Source organism: Sus scrofa, chromosome 3 (assembly GCF_054392235.1).
Source record: "Sus scrofa isolate SSC_HxYL_T2T_F1_AM1 chromosome 3, Sscrofa_HxYL_maternal_Yorkshire_Landrace_v2.0, whole genome shotgun sequence".
Lineage (NCBI taxonomy): Eukaryota > Metazoa > Chordata > Mammalia > Artiodactyla > Suidae > Sus > Sus scrofa.
Window position 1 is genome coordinate 114,421,631 of NC_139385.1, and position 19,847 is coordinate 114,441,477.

Below are 19,847 nucleotides of genomic sequence, written 5' to 3' on the forward strand. Positions count from 1 at the left end.
ACCTTTTTTTCATGATGAAGTCTATTTTCAAACATATTTTATTATTTTTCATTTAAAAATGCACCACAATGAGATACCACTATGAAACTATATAGTGACTAAGTTAAAAACAAAAAACAAAAAAACCTCCTGATAATAACAAGTTCTGGAGAAAATGTGAAGGTACTTGCAAACATTGCTGGGGGGCTGGTGGGGGTGGGGAGTGCAAAATGGTACAACATGACCCAGCAATCCCACTTCTAGATATTTATCCCAGAGAAATGAAAACTTGTTCACATAAAAGCTTTACATGAATATTTACAGCAGTTCCATTCATAATCACCAAAAATTGGAAACAACCTAAATGTCCTTCAGCTAGTGGTTGGCTAAACAAATCATGCTACATCCATCCAATGGAATGACACTCAGCAATAAAAGGAATGAACTCTTGGTCCATGCAACAACTTAGATGGATCTCAGGAGAATAATGTTTGGTAAAAGAAGTCAGCCTCCAGTGGTTACATGCTATATGAATCCAGCTATATGACAGTCTCAGAAGGCCAAGATTAAAGTGATGGAGAGAAGATTGCTGGTTGTAAACAGCTAGGGGTGGAAGGAGGGAGGCATGAGGGAGTTTTGGGGGGGTTTTCTGATTGTGATGGTAGTTACAGGGATGTATGCTGTGTTAAAAATTCATAGAACTATACATTAAAATAGACTGAAAAAAAAAAAACATTTTTAAAGAGAGTTGGTGCAAGTGAGCTTAAATTAAGCTGCATCGGAGTTCGTGGACAGCACCACCATGGCTGGCAGACCTAGAAGCACTGAACCAAGAAGGTCAAGCCCAGAGTTATGGCCAAGGTTGAGTTCTTGCAGGCTTGGGGAGAAGGGTGGTACCTACCACATTCTCAGGGCAGAACAGGAAAGTAGAATACCATCCTGTGTGATGAACAGCAGCTCAAGACTGCTAAAATCTGCCACTCAGGGTGCATGTATCTTTTTGATTTGTAGTTTTGTCTGGATATATGCCCAGGAGTGGAATTGCTAGATCCTATGGTGGTTCTATATTTAGTTTTCTGAGAAAATTCCATACCGTTTTCCACAGTGTTTGTACCAATTTACATTCCCACCAGCAGTGTAGGAGGGTTCCCTTTTCTCTACACCCTCTCCAACATTTGTTATTTGAGGACTATTAATGATGGCCATTTTGACTGGTGTGAGGTGGCACCTCATTGTAGTTTTGATTTGCATTTCTCTAATAATTAGGGATGATGAGCATTTTTCATGTACCTATTGGCCATCTGTATGTCATCTTTGGAGAAATGTCTATTTAGTTCTTCTGTTGAGTTGTGTGAGTTGTTTGTACATTTTGGAGATTAGGCCCTTGTAAGTTGTATCATTTGAAACTATAAACCCATATAGGTTTATTACCAGCCATTGCCGATTCTTGAACTTTACATGAACCAAAGGACTCCCAAAGGATTCCTGATTGATTCTTTGAAACAGTTACTGGCTCTTCTTCTGGGATATTTCATAGACTCTACCACTGAACCTTGAAATTTTTATTCCATCTCTTTGAAAAGAATTTCCACCCTAATCTCAGTGGGTTGCTGAGAAGAGCAAGCAGCCTCGGCTTACAGTTTCCAGGACCTCACACCCTGGGTGTTGTGCTGCCCATCCAGAGGTGCTTTCCTCGCTGTGCTCGGCTTCCCTGTTTTACCGCACATCTCTGGCTATTGTCTTGGCCTGGAGACACCAGGACTCAGGCAGCCCAGTTCTGAGAGCTCCCTCCCACAACCTGAAGAAACAGTCAGTGTTCCCTTGGGTCTGGTGGGGTCTGGTGGGCTCTGTGCTGGCCCTTCCAGTACCTCTGCTGGTACTCATCCCCACCCTTGACATTTCACAGCTGCCCCCCTTTAGTAGGTCTCCTCCTGCCTTCCCCAGCCATCACCATTGCAGTCTAAGCCTCTATTTCTGCAGTTCCCCCAGCTCCAATCAGATCCAGCTGGCACTCTGCTGGCCTGGCGCTTGGCATTGACATTGAGCAAAAAGGTAGGGAAACACAGGCTGGACTAAGAGGTAGAAGAATAAGGCTGAATTTTCACTCTTGGGTTTTCCAGTGCAGTTTCCAGAAACCTGGTGCAGTAAAAAGCAGAGCGAGCTTCCATGTTCCATAGGGGAAAAAAAAAAAAAAAAAAAAAAAGAACCATTGCCTTGAACTACAATGGTGCCTTGAAATTCTCATACTTGGCCATCATGGAGTTACTGACTTAGGATCCATCCATGCAGTGATTTTACTGAGGCACAGATCTGAATCCTGTGGATAGCAAAGCCAGACTATGGGGGTGAATCCAAAGTAGTGTTAATGTTTTCTACTTGGCTTTAGAGACCCTATAATTCTTAAGGACTGTTTTTTTGCTTTTGTTTTCGTTTTCGTTCTTTTTTTTTTTTTCCAATTTGTAAAAAACGTTCCCAGATTAAAAAAACAAAACAAAACAAAACAGACAAAAAAACCCAAAAAACAAACAGCAACTGCCAGCTATGGCAGCAGAAAGAAAGAGCACTTTGAGGAAGAAGGATCCTTAGGCAGATTAGTGGAAAATGCTGATGGAGAATCATTAAGAATATGAAGCTCACTTAAAAATTTCATTTCCACTTGGCTGCCCTGCAAAGAGAGAATTCACAGTTACACCACCGTCACAAACGCCTGCAGACACATTCCCATTTGTATAAGGAGGGTCAACTGTATCACCAGCAAGCCTTGTGTAATTTTGATTTCTCCTGTGAATTTGCCTGACCCTGAAGGAAGACTTGGCAAATCAAAGATAAACATCAAACCAGATTCAGTTTAATTGCATAAATTCCAGGTTACTGAAGCCTGAGCTAGGGAGGTTTCATGCCCTCAAGGAAGCCTTAATCCTTGTCACCCCGGTTGGTGATGGCTTTCCGGAAGAGGCTCATTCCCTAGGCTGAGCCAGCCTCACGAGGTTATGTTAGGACGTGTTCTCCCTTCTCCACAACTCGGATTCTGGCACTTATAAATCAGGTGCCTTTCGTGATGCTCTCCAAGTAATTTCTGCAGGTGGAAGGTTCACAAAAGCAAAGAATTACCCATGAGCTTTTGTGCCCACTGCCTCCCCTCTCATTTCCTTCTGATTCTCTGGCATCTACCACTTGGGGCGGCTCCAACTTCAGTGAATCTCTCTCATAGCCAGGAAGCTAGACACAGGTTAAGACCTACCTTTCAATTTCAAATTGTGACGGCTCTGTTAGAGCACATCAGGAAGGAAGCATAATAATCACCCCAAATTAAATATGAACTCATTTCCATGTCTTAAGCGCCTTTCTTTTCAGTAGTAGCTTGCCTTCAGAGTGCGCCTGACTTTTTAAGGTCCTTTTATACTTATCGCCTGATTTTCTATTTACATAGGTCATACAGATTAATAAATGATTTAATAAAACAACACATGCTGTTACACCAATTCATAGGTGAGAATATTAAAGCAATCATTCAGAGCCATACAGTGAAATGGTCCTTTGTTCTTCCATTAATATATACTGAATTCATGCAGAATCATGTTTTCTCTCTATTTCAAGTTCTTGATGAGGTGACTAGGAGCTCTTTTCAAAATTGAGCCACAGTGGGGTATCCAGATCAGCTTTTCCACCGAACTAAAAACTAGATTGTCTCCAGGGAAGGCAGGGCATTAGCACTGTGGACTTTATAAGGCTCCACCAAAAAATCTGAGATCTGAAAATAATGCAATGTGTTGGCTTTTCTAGGAACAGTCGAGGAGAATCAGAAAGACTAGGGCTCCATGAAGGACAGTGTTAGGAGGTATATGGCAAAGGGAGATATAGTTTCAAATTTTGTGGATTATGAAGAAAGAAATAAAACTGTCTTTTTCTGCAGATGACATGATAGTCTATGTAGGAAATTCCAAAGAAATGACCCCCAAACTCCTGAAACTACTAAACTGTGTTTGCAGGATACAAGGTTAATATAAAAAAGTCAATTGCTTTCCTAGATATCAACTACGAACAACTGTAATTTGAAATGAAAAACCATACTATTTACAACAGCACACAAAACAGGTAGAAATCCTACAAAGCATTACAAAATCTCTATGTGGAAAACTACAAAACCCTGATGATAAAAATCCAAGAAGATGTAAATAAATGGTGAGTGATCCAAGTTCATGGATTGAAGGTCTCAGTATATTAAAAAGGCAATTCTTCCTAGCTTAATTTGGAGATTTAGTGTGGTTCCAATAAAAATCAAACCTTTTTTTTTTTTTTTAAGTATTGACAAACTGATTCTAAAGTTCATAGGGAAAGGCAGAAAACCCAGAATGGCCAATACAATACTAAGAACACAATGGAGGACTAACATTACTTGACCTCAGCTCTAACTATGAAATTTTCAAGTCAGCCTAGTATCGACACAGGAAGAGATACATAGATGAATGGAACAGAAGAGAGCTCCCAGAAATTAATCCACATAACCATTGTCAATTAATGCTGGACAAGGAAGCAAAGGCAACTAAATGGAGAAAGACTGGTCTTTTCAACAAGTAATGCTGGAACAATCGGACATCCACATGCCAAAAAAAGAGGGAGGAAATCTAAACACAGATCTCATACCCTTCCCCAATATTAACTCAAAATGCATCATGGACCCAAATGTTAAATACAAAACTGTAAAACGTCTAGGAGAAAACAAGAGAAAACCAAGAGGACTTTGGATGTGGTGATAAGTTTTAGATGCAACAACAAAAGCACAATCCCTGAAGAAGTTTGATTAAATTGGACTTTACTAAAAATACAAAGTTCTGATCCACAACAGTCACTGGAAAGACACTGAAGAAATAAGCCACGAATTGAGAAAATATTTGCAAAACACATTTCTAATAAATGACTTGTATACAAATTATACAAAGAATGCTAAGTAATGAGAACACAAACAACCCAATTTTTAAAATGGGCAAAAGAGCTGAAGGAGCATTTTATCGGAGAGTATCTACAGATGGCAGGTAAGCCTAAGAAAAGACGCTCAGTATCATTTGTCATTAGGGAGTTGCAAATTAAAACGACAATGAGAAGCCACAACATTCCTATTGGAACGGCTAAAATCAAAAACGCCACCACCACCAAATGCTAATATGGATGCTGAATATCAGATACTTTTGTATGTTTCAGATTGGATTGCAAAACAGTGCAGGCTTTGTTTTTGTTTTTTGTTGGTGTGTGTGTGTGTGTGTGTGTGTGTGTGTGTGTGTGTGTGTGTGTAGCCTCTTTGGAAGACAGCTTGACAGTTTCTTACCAAACTGTCTTCTTAACCATGAGATCAGCAATGCATGTCTAGCTAGTTACCCAAATGAGTTGAAAACTTATGTCTACATAAAAACCTGCACACAAATGTTGATAGCAGCTTTATTCATAATTGGCAAAATGAGAACATGCATGTAAAGGGCTTAGTGCAGGGCCAACTCCACAAGGCACACAAATAATGGATGCTATTACTCTGTTATTCTCCTCTAGGATTAGACTTAGTTTTGTTTTCCACCTTGAATCTTCTGCTCATTTGATATGAAATCCTAGACAAATTATGTAATATCTTTAAGCCTCTATATCTTTTTAACAAGTAAAATGGGACTACTAACAACTTTTTTGCATTTTGTGAAAATTAAATAATACCGTACATAAAAGATGGTCATTATGAAGTTTGAGACATAGGATGTAATCGCACTAGCTGTGTGACTTAAGCCAGTCCATTCACTGGCAAAATGAGAATGACAACACTTCTCTCACAACAGTAAAACTTAAGATCATATTGGCCCAGTAAGTTTAAATAACTGGTTCAAGCTGATATGGATGGCTATTAAAGGGCCAGAACTCAAGCCCAGACCTAGATTATAGATGCTCAAAAAACAGTGATTATTAATTATTTCTCTCCCTCTTTCCTTCCTACCCACCCACCTAAATCCCCCCACCCCCCCAAGTGGTTCATATGTGGTAAAAAAAAACTGGATCCTTAATCTTCCTACCAGCTTGCCTTCTTCCCGGGCTTCAGGGTTTGCATTCTCCATCTTCCTGCCCCCCATCACCTTTCCTCCAACTTCAAGCTGCTTCTTGCTGCTTGTCCTCCTGCCTGGAATGTGGTTCTGCAGTGAAGTGAAGGGAGCCCATGGGGTGGATGGCAGGATTGGTCCAGCAGAGAGACGGAGATGCTAGGAAGTGGGAGGAGGGCCAGGTATGGATGGCAGCCTCTCTGGTCAGAAGCTGCACTGGGCACTTTCACATCCTTTGTTCCATTTAATCCTCACATCAAGGTCTGGTCTTTGGCACCCTGGGCAGAGGGTGACAATGGAGACCATGTTAAGGCCAAGAGAGGGACCGTGTTGGGTCCTTCCTAATCCCTTGGGGAACCACCCATGGTTCAGCCTTAGACACTGGATGATTTTCTGACCAGGGAGGGGTCTTTCTTCATCTGTCTCCAAACCCAATTTCCACCACCACCACCCTCTGGGTGGAAGGAGGGCCGCCTAGTTAACTATAGGAGTGAAAGGGAGGGTGAATGTTTCCATCAAAGCAAAATTGATATATCAGAGGAGCAGGGCATGGAGATAGGAGTGACTTGCCTCTTAGTAAAGGAAACAAAGAAGTGAGAAAATGCAGTGCCCAGGGCACTCAAGAAAAACCTGAGACTGCATGTCAGCCTCCTCCAAGGCCAATCAATGGACTTTAGAACCAGACAGTTCTGGGTTAGAATCACGACTCTGGGATTCTCTAGCTGTGTGAGCTTAGGCCAGTTAATTAGCCTCTCTGGGCAATAGTTTTTCTCATTTGTAAAATGAGGACAATCCCAAATGACCAAAATTCTAAAAGGCAACTCTAAAATGAACATTGTCCTTTGCAGGATTAAAATGCTATATATCAATTACTGAATAGCACCTGGCTTTTAACCGTTGCTGAAAAACTATAATTCTTTCCATTGTCACTTAGGAAACTCAGGTCAAGGCTGAGCATAAAAGGACTCCATGCCCTGTTTGGTGTCCAGGGGGCGTACCTCAATGGGAACAATGGGCCCAGCCCTTCTGGTGCTGAGAGGGGCAGAACCTCTCAGAGCAGGGCTGGTATGGGAGATACCAAGAAACGGCCTCAGGTGTGGACTCCAAAATCAGATCAGCCAAGACCAAGGTGTCTCTGCGCCTTCCTGTCCACAGGATACCTGTTGGTCCCAGCCCCGTGGGCTTAGGAGAAGCCCCCAGTGTAATCAACCCACCTTCCGTTCTGATTCCAGAAGACTTTTACAGGGCACCTGACATGTGGCCGGTTTTATTCTAGATGCTGTGGATGCAAAGACGTGTGGCTTCTGTTTGGCTGTTACCACAGCTCAGAGGAATGACAGGAGGATGCAGATCCTGCCCCCAAACTCTGAGGCTCCTACGCAAAAGGCACCGCCTCTCGGGCGTGGGATGCAGACAGTGGTTACCAGCCCTGAACCACGCAGGAGACAGTCCCCAGAAAACAGTGTACACACCACGGGTATCAGCTTTCTTCTTGGCTCCTTCCCCTGCATACAGAGACCACTGAGCCAGTAACAGGAACTCAGCTTATTTGATTGTGTAAATCACTCCAAGGAAAAGCAAGACAAAGAGCTTGTGCAAAGAAAGATTCAGATTAGCAGCTGCCCTGCCTGGCCCAATGCTCCTTGCCCTCCTGGGCTTGGGGATCCTGCTGCTAACATGGAGCCAGTAAGTGCCTTTTTATGGTCCAACTGGAGGAAGAAAGGGAAAAAGGGAAAAGTAGAGATGGGAAGAAGGCAGGCAGGCAGAGAGAGTCCTGGACCATCAGGCTTGCCAAGTAAAATCAACTGCTAGGTTCCAGAAGATTCTGCAAGCTTAAAAACACCTGAAAGTATTACATTTTTAAATCTTCTCTTAAAATTCTTATTCTCTTTCTCCTCCTCTCAGCTCGGGGCGGGGTCACTAGCGCTGTCACATTGTGTGTCATTTAACCTCAGGGACCTTGTGTTTCATCACCTGTAAAATGGGCATAATCACCTTGAGGGAGGATTAAAGAAGCCAAGGGGTGTAAAGCATTTCTCACAGTATCTAACATGAGCAGTTTGTGGGATTCCCTCCTTGAGTTTCTCCCAAGCCCTCTACACTCAGTGGGAAACAGAAAACATCATTAGATAACATGCATTCAGGAAAGTCTCACCAGGGTTTGGGGCTACATTTTGAGACCCAGGTAAAGCCAAGAAACCCAGCACAGGTTCACCACCTGGTGTGCGTGCAGAACAGCACTGGGACAATACAATGTGTGACAGAATGAAAGCCAGCTCCTCTCTCGGGAGTTGCAAAAAGTTCTTTGGATGTTGTCCTGCACTTCTTCTGGAATTCTGGGCAGTGAGCTCCTGGTGGAGCCTGTTTCCGTAGATGGTCATTCAACAACCAGAATCCAGGGGAATCGTTGCTCATGTGTGGGCAACCTTAGTGGCACTGCAGGGATGTGGGATAAAAAGCAATATGGAAATGTCTAGGGAGGCTGCAAAGAGCTGAAGATTCTCTGTCCCTCTAGGAGGGAAGCTGAGAAATCGTCTCCATTTCTATGTGCTTGTTATTTTACACACATTTATTTAATCTTCCTAGCAAAAGTCTGCATTTTTATTACCATTTTACAGACCAGGAAAGGCTCAGGAAATGTAAGGCACTTGCCTGAGTTCATGCACGTAGCAAGGGCCAGTCTGGGTTTGAATCCGAGTCTCAATCCAGGGCTTTTTTCTCTCTTATGCCACCTTTCCCAAGAAGCCTAAATTTCTGGGAAATAAATGAACTCCAGTGATAAAGCAGCACCTTCCCCACGTTCTGTGTGCTCTGTTCCCTTCATTAGGATCCCCGAGGCCATCCTGGTCATCCTTTGCGCTATGGTCGGCACAATGGATTTGTGGCCTCATTGTTTTCCAATCAGACTCTTATAGAGAGAACACCACATCTGCCAGCTCAGGACATCGCATCTTTCTGGCTCTGTTTTCTCCCCATGGGAACCTGAGAATCTGTTTCTGTGGGTGTTATCAGACCAGCTAAAGAGTTACATATGTCAGCACAGAAGAAGAGTGCTTTGATGTGAGCTCTGCATTCAGGAAAGCCCTTGCTGCTGCCCTGTTCTGGCTTGAGCTCCATGTCTTTCATCAAGTTCCGCAGGACGCCTCGCTGCCTGCCAAGATCAAGACAAATGAAGCAGGAGGCTCTCAGGGTAAATGCTCCTTCCCAGGACCTGCATTTGGACAGCAGCAAGAAGATGCTGATTAGTCCATGACTCTTAACCTTAACTTCCTTTGGGGGAGGGTATCTGGCTTCTTGCTGGGTCTACATAGTCCACGGCTCCTTTGGAAATAAAAGATGACAACCATGAGATGAGTGCGTGTTAAAAGTAAGGCTCACGGAGTTCCCTTTGTGGCTCACTGGAAATGAAACCGACTAATATCCATGAGGATGCAGGTTTGATCCCTGGCCTCCCTCAGTGGGTTAAGGATCTGGTGTTGCCATGAGCTGTGGCGTAGGTCACAGATGCAGCTTGGATCCGGTGTTGCTATGGCAGAGGCCAGCAGCTGCAGCTCTGATTTGACCCCTAGCCTGGGAACTTCCATATGCAGCACCTGCAGCCCTAAAAAGGAAAAAAAAAAAAAAAAAAAAAAAAAAAAAAGCTCAACTCTAAGTGAACAAAGTGCAAAGTGTACTCACATTTGTTATTTTGCATTTTTCTTATGTGAATCCTGGGCACAGCCGGGAAAGGTGTCCCCAACAACAGGTACTTGGTTTGATCAAGATCATATAGGAGCCACAAAGGGCTCTGGTGTGGATGTGCTGCAGGTGATGAATGTGCCCGGACAACACATCAGATCTCCGTGTTTCTTCAGCATAGGCACCTCTTTCTTTATCTTAAAATCCACAGGGGTCCCCTGGGTATGTGCCCAGCTAAGCTATTCTCTCCCTCCCTTTTCTTCTCTTTTTTTCTACCTGTCCTTTTTAATGCTGAGCCTGGGTTTTCCTCCTGGTTGGCATACCTGCCTTTGCTGTGGCGTTTCAGAACTAAAGAGCGTATGGACCTTTCATGAGCAGGTACTGTGTGTAGCTCCAGACACAGCTGTGCATGCTGGAAATGTAACCCTTCACGTAATGGTTGGCGCCCTGAAGTGGGTTCGAACATCAAGTTGCTGTGTGAGGACCCATCTCAAGATGTTGCTGCCTCCTGCTGGTTAAACGAGATCCAAACCAGCCTCTTAATTTTATATCTTCCCACTCTCCTTTTTCCTCTAGGGGTTCATTTTATATTTTTAAAAATTGAGGTAACACTGATTTATAACATTATGTTTCATGTATACAACATTATATTTCTACCTCTGTATATCCTACCACATGCTCACCACCAAAAAAAAAAAAAAATTAAAAATTTCCATCCATCACCCTTAAACTTTAAATTTTTCAACTTTTTGCCCTCCCCTTCCCCTGTCCTTTCCCCTCTGGTAACCACTACTCTGTTCTCTAGAGCTACGTGTTTGTCTTTGGTTTGGTTTGTTCTTTGATATTTTGTTAGTTTTAAAATATTCTACATAATAGTGAAATCATATGGTATTTGTCTTTCTCCATCTAACTTATTTCACTTAGCCTAATACCCTCAAGGTCCATTCATGCCGCTGCAAATGGCAAGATTTCATCTTTTTACGGCTGAGTAGTATTCCATTGTACATGTATCTTACATGCTTTTTATCCATTCATCTGTTGATGGCCAGGGGCTCATTTTTGAATAATCCACTTTATATATTATTTTAACTCATATTAAATTCGCATGTGTTTTTGGATATATTTATGAACTTTCTATTCTTTCATCTATTCATCTATAACACTGCCTTAATTATTATAGATTTACAGTGAATTTTTTCATATCTGGGAGGTAGGCTTGCTCCTCCAAACTTGGCTTTTTCAGAATTTTCACAGGGATACTTGCTGTTTATTTTTCCATTTGAACTGCAGAACACAAGAAAGAATCTTGAGGTATTTATTATTATTATTATTATTATTATTATTGCTTTTTAGGGTCACACCAACAGCATATGGAGGTTCCCAGGCTAGGGATCAAATCAGAGCTACAGCTGCTGGCCTACGCCAATGCCACAGCAATGCAGGATCCAAGCCATGTCTGCTACCTACACCACAGCTCATGGCAACGCCAGATCCTTAACCCATTGAGTGAGGCCAGGGATCGAACCTGCAACCTCATGGTTCCTGGACAGATTTGTTTCTGCTGTATCACAACAGGAATTCCTTGAGGTATTTTAATTGGAATATACACATTAATTTGTAGTTTAATTGAAAAAACTTTGTAAAATTTTAGGATACTATCTTAAGCAAAATACACTATGTATCTTTCTATTTGTTCAAACCATTGAAATCCTTAGATTTCTGCTTATCTATCACACATGAAACTTAGGTTTATTCCTAGATATTTGATTATATTTTGTGATTATGGTAAAGGAGGTATTACCTTCTATTGCATCTTCTAAATGGCCATTATTTACGTTTGTAATGGCAACTGACTTCTACACAATTTTTTTACTGCATTACATTAGTAAATTATTGTTGAAAATAGTTTTGTTTTTTGGGTTTTTGTGTGTGTGTGTGTGTGTGTGTGTGTGTGTGTGTGTCTTTTTTAGGCCACACCTGCAGCATATGGAAGTTCCCAGGCTAGGGGTCAAAACAGAGCTGCAGCTGCTGGCCTACACCACAGCCACAACAACATAGGATCCAAACTGTGTCTGGGACCTACCCCACAGCTTATGGCAATGCCAGATCCTTAACCCACTGAGTGAGGCCAGGGATGGAACCTGAATCCTCATGGATACTAGTCGGGTTCGTCACTGCTGGGCCACAGTGGAAATTCCCTGAACATAAGTTTCAGAGTTAATTCTCTCAGGTGTCCTATGCACATAAGTTTATTTACCTACATAATGATATGTTTTATACTGTTAATATATTTTTTCCCTTTTTTGGCCATGCGTATGGCAAGCAGAAGTTCCCAGGCCAGGGATCAAACCTGAGCAACAGCAGTGACCACTACTGGGGCAACACTGGATCCTTAACCTGCTGAGCCACAAGAGAACTCTCCCTGTTAATATATTAATTTCAAATGTTATACTGTAATTGACGTGCCTGTTCTAATTAGAACTAGTACTTCAAGGAGTTGCTTCTGTGGCAAGTGGGTTAAGTACTTCCAGAACAATATTAAATAGTAGTAGTGGTATATATGTCTCTTTTATTCCATTGAGACTTCAGTACAAATGCTTCTAAATTTTGTGTTAATAAGCTTGATGTCTTTTATCCTGTTATGAAAGTATCCCTTTATTTATACTTCACTAAGAATTTTTTTTAATTAAGAAAGGAGGCATTCTCACCCTTTAAAACATTCTATATGTTGTGTGCTTTATAATGAACATTTTAGTAGGAATATATATTGTGTGTAAATATATATAATTTGTAAATAAATGAATATAAGTATATTGAATTAAGCATGCAATCAAGAGCTTGGAAACCAATGAGTTTAAAATAATATAATAAAATTACTTATATTAAAATATTAACATTTAGTGCATATGATTTACTCTTTCCCTTTTAATGCAGAACACGCTTCTGGATCATGAATGCTTTAAGGATCATCATTATGGATAATGATTATCTTATCAATTGATGGAAGATTGGTTAACTGAGACTCAATCATTGGAAGGCATTAGTTCTCCTCTGAAAAAGTCTAATTTTGAACATCCTCCTCTATGTCAGAGAGTTCTAGTGAAGCAGCAATACACAGGGCTTCCCCAGCCCCCCAACTCCCTGTCATGTAGGCACCACAATGTGACAGAGGCAGGGACAGAGGGTGAGCTGGTGTGGCCTGAGCACAGCCTTTCTGCATCACATCTTGTACAAGGAGACTGTCCTTAATGAAAGATGCTCTTTCTGGCAGAGGGAGGGTGGGAGCTGACATACCTGTGGGCAGATCAGTCAAAGGGTGGGAAGGCACCAGGGCTCATAAAGATCCACGGCTTCTGCACAGTGGAACTTCCCATGAGAACCACTGCCAGAGGTCTTCCTGAGTAGATGATTCTGAAAAGTAAAGAAACACCAGTATCCTTTGTAATCACATAAAGGGAAAAGAGAGCTGGAGGGATAAACATCTCAACCGACAAATTCTTTTTATGAGATGTCTGGCTTTCTGCAAATTTTTACTGAACCAAGATGTGTTCTTTTTAAATTGACACATGCAGGACAAAAACTCAAAACAATATGCTGATTTATTCCATAAAGATAATTCCCAGGCTAACTGTGGTTTGTTTTACATTGTCAACAAGAATAGGGAGTGGGTGGGGAGGAATCTCATAAAGTCTTGGAGATGAAAAGTTTGGGTTCAAAGGAAAGACTACTCTTGAAATCTAGAGTAAATTAAATCTGTCTCTGTCTCTTCCTCTCTCTCCCTCTCTTGCAAACTTAATTTACATTTATTGAGCTCCATGGAAATACTGAAGTGAGATAAGATGAAGTGTCTCTTAATTTACTTAGGAATGAGGATATATGCACATGGAATAGTTAAAAATTCAAGGAAATATAGAACTGAATAACAATCTAAGTAGCATAGACTGTGTTGTGGGAAGTCAGAGAACTCAGGACCAGTTGGGATTGGATCAACAAGGATTCCTATAAGTAGAGAAGAGCAAGGGAGGAAGAGGGATAGACGTATGATTTACAGCTCCCTTTCCTGGCAGTGTTCCTGGCTCCATCTACCTGCTCAACTTTCGATGCAGGGAATTTCTGAAGATCACTTTTCATGATCTCACTCTGGGACAGGAGGGAAATCAGAACTTCTGTAAGATTTTTTGTGTACTTCTGGTGTTAAGAGAGAAAAAGTAACAACCTACTAGCAATTGACAAGAACACTTTTGCCTGTGGGATTGTTGGATTTAGCATCAATTGGAGCTTGTCAGAGTGATTGAATCAATGGAGGAGCTACCTAATGAGGAGGTGAAATGATGCTCAGATCATTAGTCATAATTAAAGCCATAGTGAGATGCCATCACGCCTTCATTAGAATGGCTAAAATTAAAGACCGAGACTCATCATGCCAAGTGTTGGCTGAGGATGTGGACTTGGCTGAGGATGCAGAACACCTGGAACTCAGAGATTTCTGATGGGAGTACCAAATGATGCAACTATCTGAAAAACAGCAAGGTGGTTTCCTTTAAGCTAACATACACATGCCAAGTGACACAACGACTCCTCTTCTAGGTTTTTTACCTCCACCCTCCAAATAAAAACATGTCCTTAGAAAGACTTGTACATGAATGTTCATATCAGCTTCATCTGTTATAACCCCAAGCTGCAAACAACCCCAAACAGGTGAACTGATAAGCAATTTGTTGCCTATTCCAGAGGGGCAATATTCCAGCAACAAAATGGAATGAACTATTGATATACCCAATAACACAGATGAATCTCAAAAACATGCTCAATGAAAGAATGAGCCCATTTATCCATTAATTGTTAAAAACAATGAAACTATAGTACAGAAGGCAGGTCTGTGGTTGCTTAACACTGGGGTGCAGGTGGGAGACTGAGTGGGAAGGGACATAAGGGAAACTTCTGGAGTGATGAACGTATTTACATCTTGACTGCGGTAGGAGTGATACTGGCATAAACATTTGTCTAAACTCACCAAGCTTACACTTGAAATGGGTACATTTGGCCGCATGTAATTTATATTTCAGTAAAAATGATGTAAAGGGTAAAGGAGGCACCTTTTCCAGTGGATGGGCTCCAGGGACAGGTAAACCAGGGAGAGGTGGCACTCACTTCTGAGAGAGCTTGGGGGTGGTGGGACAGTGAGCAGTGAACTTGTCCCCAAATCTGTCCAAAGCCCATCTCAAATAATTGTTTCCCCTTCCAATGAACTATTTCCGCCGCTATGGGAGATACTTGTACATTGGTAGCTAAGTTAACAATTACACACATTTTAAGAATTCTATCTTTTTTGGTAGAAGTCTCTCTTTTCAGCTGCTTGAGCACTTTTGAGGAAAACAGAAACAAAAGAAAAGGAATAAATAGTTCTGAAAGGACATGAAATCTTAGATGGTTTAAGATGGACTGTATAGCCTAGAATATGATTCTTTCCTCATTGCTCAGGCCCTGGGCTGGGAGTCAGGACACCTGGGTCTGGTTTGTTGCTCTCTCATTAATAAGGTGTGTGACCTTTAGCAAATCTGAACTTTGTTTCTGTTTCTTCAATGATCAAGGGAGGATGGCATCGCTTTCTCAATCCATCTCAGCAAAAAGCTTTTATTGAGCAAGTTCCCATTGTGGCTCAGTGGTAATGAACCTGACTAGTATCCATGAGGATGTGGGCTCGATCCCAGTGGGTTAAGGATCTGGCGTTGCCGTGAGCCGAGCTGTGGTGTTGGTCGCAGATGCAGCTCGGATCTCAGATCCTGCATTTCTGTGGCTGTGGCCGGCAGCCGTAGCTCTGATTTGATCTCTAGCCTAGGAACTTTCTTATGCTGTGGGTGCGGCCCCAGAAAGCAAAAAAAAAAAAAAAAAAAAAAAAAGCTTTTATTGAAATATTGTTAACACTTAGAAAAATTTAAAAGCTTAATATGAATATAAAGCAGGGTTTATTTTTCATTTCAAACCTTTAAATTGTTATAAACATAATATATGTGCTATTACTATATATATATATATTGTAGGACCAGGACCAGGTCTCTAAAGCAATAAAATTCATCAGTCATCTTTTTATTTTCCAATATGTTAGCAATGAGCACAGGGGCTAAGTATCCCCTAAGAGCAGCACTCACCCTCACTAGGTTGTCAGGAATGGCCCTTTATTTATTTATTTATTTTTTTTTTTAAGGAAAAACTGCTTTTATGGACAAATTTCAAGTACTCAGTGAAATGAGCCAGAAAGACAAAGACAAATACCATATGATATCACTTATAACTGGAATCTAATATCCAGCACAAATGAACATCTCCTCAGAAAAGAAAATCATGGACTTGGAGAAAAGACTTGTGGCTGCCTGATGGGAGGGGGAGGGAGTGGGAGGGATCGGGAGCTTGGGGTTATCAGACACAACTTAGAATAGATTTACAAGGAGATCCTGCTGAATAGCATTGAGAACTTTGTCTAGATACTCATGTTGCAACAGAAGAAAGGGTGGGGGAAAAATGTAATTGTAAGGAATGGCCCTTTAAATCATTTTAAGCTTCACACTGGGGTACTGCAGGACTTACCTTTATTGCTAAAGCAATACACTGAAAACTGAAGCCTAGAAATGGAATAAAAATAAAATTAAAAAATGAAAAAGATAGCAATTGGGTAATAGAAATGCCACAATGACTAACCCTAGTATGTAGTCTGTATGCCATTAAACAAAGGCTGTCATAGCAAAAAAAAATTAGTAGAATGTACACAAGTCTGCTTTGTTTTTAGGGAGTAGGAGAGGACTTGAATTTGCATTCAAAGGGCTGATTTGGCATCACCTTGGGCTTTCTGCCTCTTGCCTGGTCCCTGACCTGCTGGGCTTCTCCATCTCCTGCCCTGCCTCCCCCTTCCCTCTGCTTTCCTCCTTTCCTTCTTTCACGGCTCTCTCCCCGTCATATCATATCTGAGGGTAGGAATGACCCTCAGTTTTCTCTTTTGGGAAACTTGGGAATATGAGGAGTCCTCATTTTTTTTTTTTTTTCTTCTTAGGGCTTCACAGGCTTGAGAGCTACAGCAATCATAGAACATCAAGATATTAACTATTTGGTCCCAAAATGTGACCTTGTCTTTAATTGTAGAGTGAAATATTCTTGTTAATTGCCAATCAATAGGTCATACAGTCCATAGTGATGCTCTCCCTCCCTACACACACAGATCAAGTAGGAATCATTTACAACAGATTTCACCAGCACCCCCCTCCCCTTTTTCCGCTCTTTCCTTATTGTGGGGGGGAGGAGAAAGTGGGCATAGAAAAAGAGATTTAATACAAGGCAACATACACAACAGGTTGTTGGAAATTTATAATATAAAACCAGAAAATGGGTATCAATATCTAAAAAGCAAGGAAAGATTTTTCCTTATTTTTATACTTTTCTTTCTTTCCTTTCCATCCCACTCTACCCATTCATTTTTTTTTACTCCCTTTCTGCCTTTCCCTTCATTTCTTCCCCTGCTCTCCTTCCATCTCTGTCTTTAGCCCCCGCCCCCAACCCACTTGTTGGCAGGATTGCACGGTGTTTCTTGGACTCTGGAGCTAAGTGCCCAAGTTCAGATCTCATGCTGTGTTGGACAGAGTCCGTAACATCCCTGGTTTTGTTGGCTCCCCTATCTGTAAATGGGATGATAACAAAAGTTCCTTCCTCATAGGGTTGCTGTGAGGATTAAATGAGCCAGCATAGGTAAAACAGACAGGCAGAACCATGCAAGTGTTACAATTCTCAGTCCAACTCCCCTCCCTCCTACCCACTGCCATCTATGCCAAACACACTGGACTCGGCTCAGTTAAATGGAAAAGGTCCTGGGCTCAAAGAAGAATGTAGAAGGCATGAGGTTCTAGGACCTGGAACTTGGTCAGCCATTCAACAGTTTTCTGACTCCATCTGTGTTACTTACGCATCAGAGCTTGAACTGGTAACAGTAAAATGAGAAGGCTGGTCTAGAACACTGTCTCTATGGTTCCCTCCGACTGTTAACACTGGTTTTATAATTCAAAAGTATGCAAACATTACCAAATGAAAAGCCTTTTGACAACTTTTAGGCACAAGGGAGATTTTCATGTTATAATGAAGTTATTTATCGTTGAGTAAAAAAAGATAACATGGCAAATTACACAGACATGACGATTGTTAAAATTTTAGTAGAACACTAACTTACTCCTTTAACATTTTGAGAGAAATTTTAACATACACCTTATAATCTTCTCAAATCAAACATTCAAGTTCTGGATTGGAACTCCCCCTTTCCAGAGCGGTGCACGAGTCTCTTGAAGGTTTAGGAGTTTGTGTGGTTTGTCTGTGGTGAAGGGGCTTGGCCTTAGTGACCCACCAGGAGACAACATTTCAGAAACACTCTGCAGCTAGTCTATCTTCTCCCAGGTCAGCAGTATGAGTGGTGAGTGAAGCAACTATAGCGAGGAAAGAGTTAGCAATGGTTCACTTTGTGTGAAATTCACTGAGGGAAGTCAATAATCTACATATATAATGCTGCCATCCAAATACACCACTCGACTTTAAAAGGGGGGGGGGATTTAATGTGGAAATTGTCTTTAGCTGGCTTCATCACACATAGATGCTTGGATTATATAACTTGATGAGGACTGGCTATATCCAGGCGTAACCCTGGAATGGAACACACAGAAGGGCTTTGATGTTCATCTGAAGGGGATACAGTCTTACCATGACGAGGAGGGAGATTTTCTCCATTAACATCTTACTGAAAAATGTGTCAAATGTGTCAGAAATTCCCAATATTTTGAAGATTCAAGAAACTTTGAGAAATGTTACATTCCTGTTGGGTCAAGTCCTTACCCAGAAACTGATCACTTAACCAAGGGACAATGACCCGTCCATGGAAGACATACTGACAACAGGGACCACATAGGAACTTTGTTAAAACAAAATAAGTTTGATAAGATCTTACGTTTGTTTCAATTTCGATCCCAAGTCCCACCATTCCCAAACAGCGCTCATGACATTTCTCACAATTCTTATTGAAAGACTTGTACTGCTCTCTGCTGGAATGAGCTGCTCCTGAAAAGCCTACACGATGGTTGTTTCTACATTATTTTCTGCTGCTAGAATCACCAGTCTCAACTTGCACGTTCATCTAGCTGTTCAGAGTTAGCCAGAGGTAATCATGGCTTTGTGGACCCTGCATTGGTGAGCATACCTGCAAAACTCCTGTCCCTTCTAGCTAGTAAGTAGTTTTAGTGTTAGACTGGTCGTCAGAATTTGGGCAAGAAATCAGTTGGATTGATTTACGTATCTCAACTGGCCATTATAAAAGATGACAGGGAGAAACTTGCTCAGTTTGATTAGCTGGTATCACTAGGTCAGGGCTCAAAACTGAGTGTGTGTATGTGTGTGTGTGTTCATGCATTTGGAATAGCAAACAGGACATTAAGTTTTGACCTGATTTCCAGGATAAGGCTGGTTAAATGGTACTAGGGAACTATAAACTTTTAATTATTAAAAACTGGGAAATACAAGAAATTAAACATAACTCCACAGAAATATGACTACGTTTAGTGTATTTTCAATAGATGATTTTGTCTATGCACATTTTCATATGGTTGAGATCATATGGATGTACTATTTTGTCTTGTACTTGAATTTAAGATGCTCTGTACATCTCCCTATGTCATTTTTGTATTTATTTTTAATGTCAAAATAATACTCTATTGCAATTAATTTCTAATATGGTTAACTGCTTTCTCACTGTTGGATATAGCGTTTTGTTGTAAAAAATAATGCTGTTATGAATATCTGTGCATAAATATAATTTTCTCTTTAAGATTATTTTCATAAAATGAAATTATAAAAGAGTTTATATATTTTTAAGGCTCTAGGTACATTTTACCAAACACTTGTGTCAAAATGCCCTCCCAGCAGCAGTGTATGAGAATGGTCCACCTCATGGCATCACTGCCAGCATCTTGAAAGAAAAAAAAAAAATCCTTGCTAACTTGATGGTAAAACAGTATCTTACTGTAATCTTCTTCACATTTCTCTTTTTCCTCTCCAATCAACCACTTGTTCATGTCCTTGGTCTACTTTTTCCCATTC

The 19,847-nt window shown here is 41.1% G+C and overlaps 1 protein-coding gene across 35 annotated transcripts in view; it reads right to left on the reverse strand.

Moving 5' to 3' along the window:
- Nucleotides 1-19,847, reverse strand: part of RMDN2 (regulator of microtubule dynamics 2) — a 95,916-nt gene continuing 76,069 nt past the window's right edge. For 7 of the 35 annotated variants that reach the window (XM_085019536.1, XM_085019553.1, XM_085019542.1 and 4 more), the window contains 3 exons: nt 16,314-16,348; nt 13,023-13,139; nt 5,399-8,804 (listed from right to left, as the gene is read on the reverse strand). In XM_085019536.1, coding sequence (XP_084875662.1) covers nt 13,063-13,139; nt 16,314-16,348 — 112 coding nt within the window. In that variant the 3' untranslated portion in view covers nt 5,399-8,804; nt 13,023-13,062. Of the gene's footprint in view, nt 2,645-5,398; nt 9,372-11,070; nt 11,114-11,730; nt 13,140-16,313; nt 16,349-19,847 lie in introns of those variants that run through there. The other 28 variants (XM_085019559.1, XM_021087622.2, XM_085019543.1 and 25 more) reach the window with 11 other exon arrangements.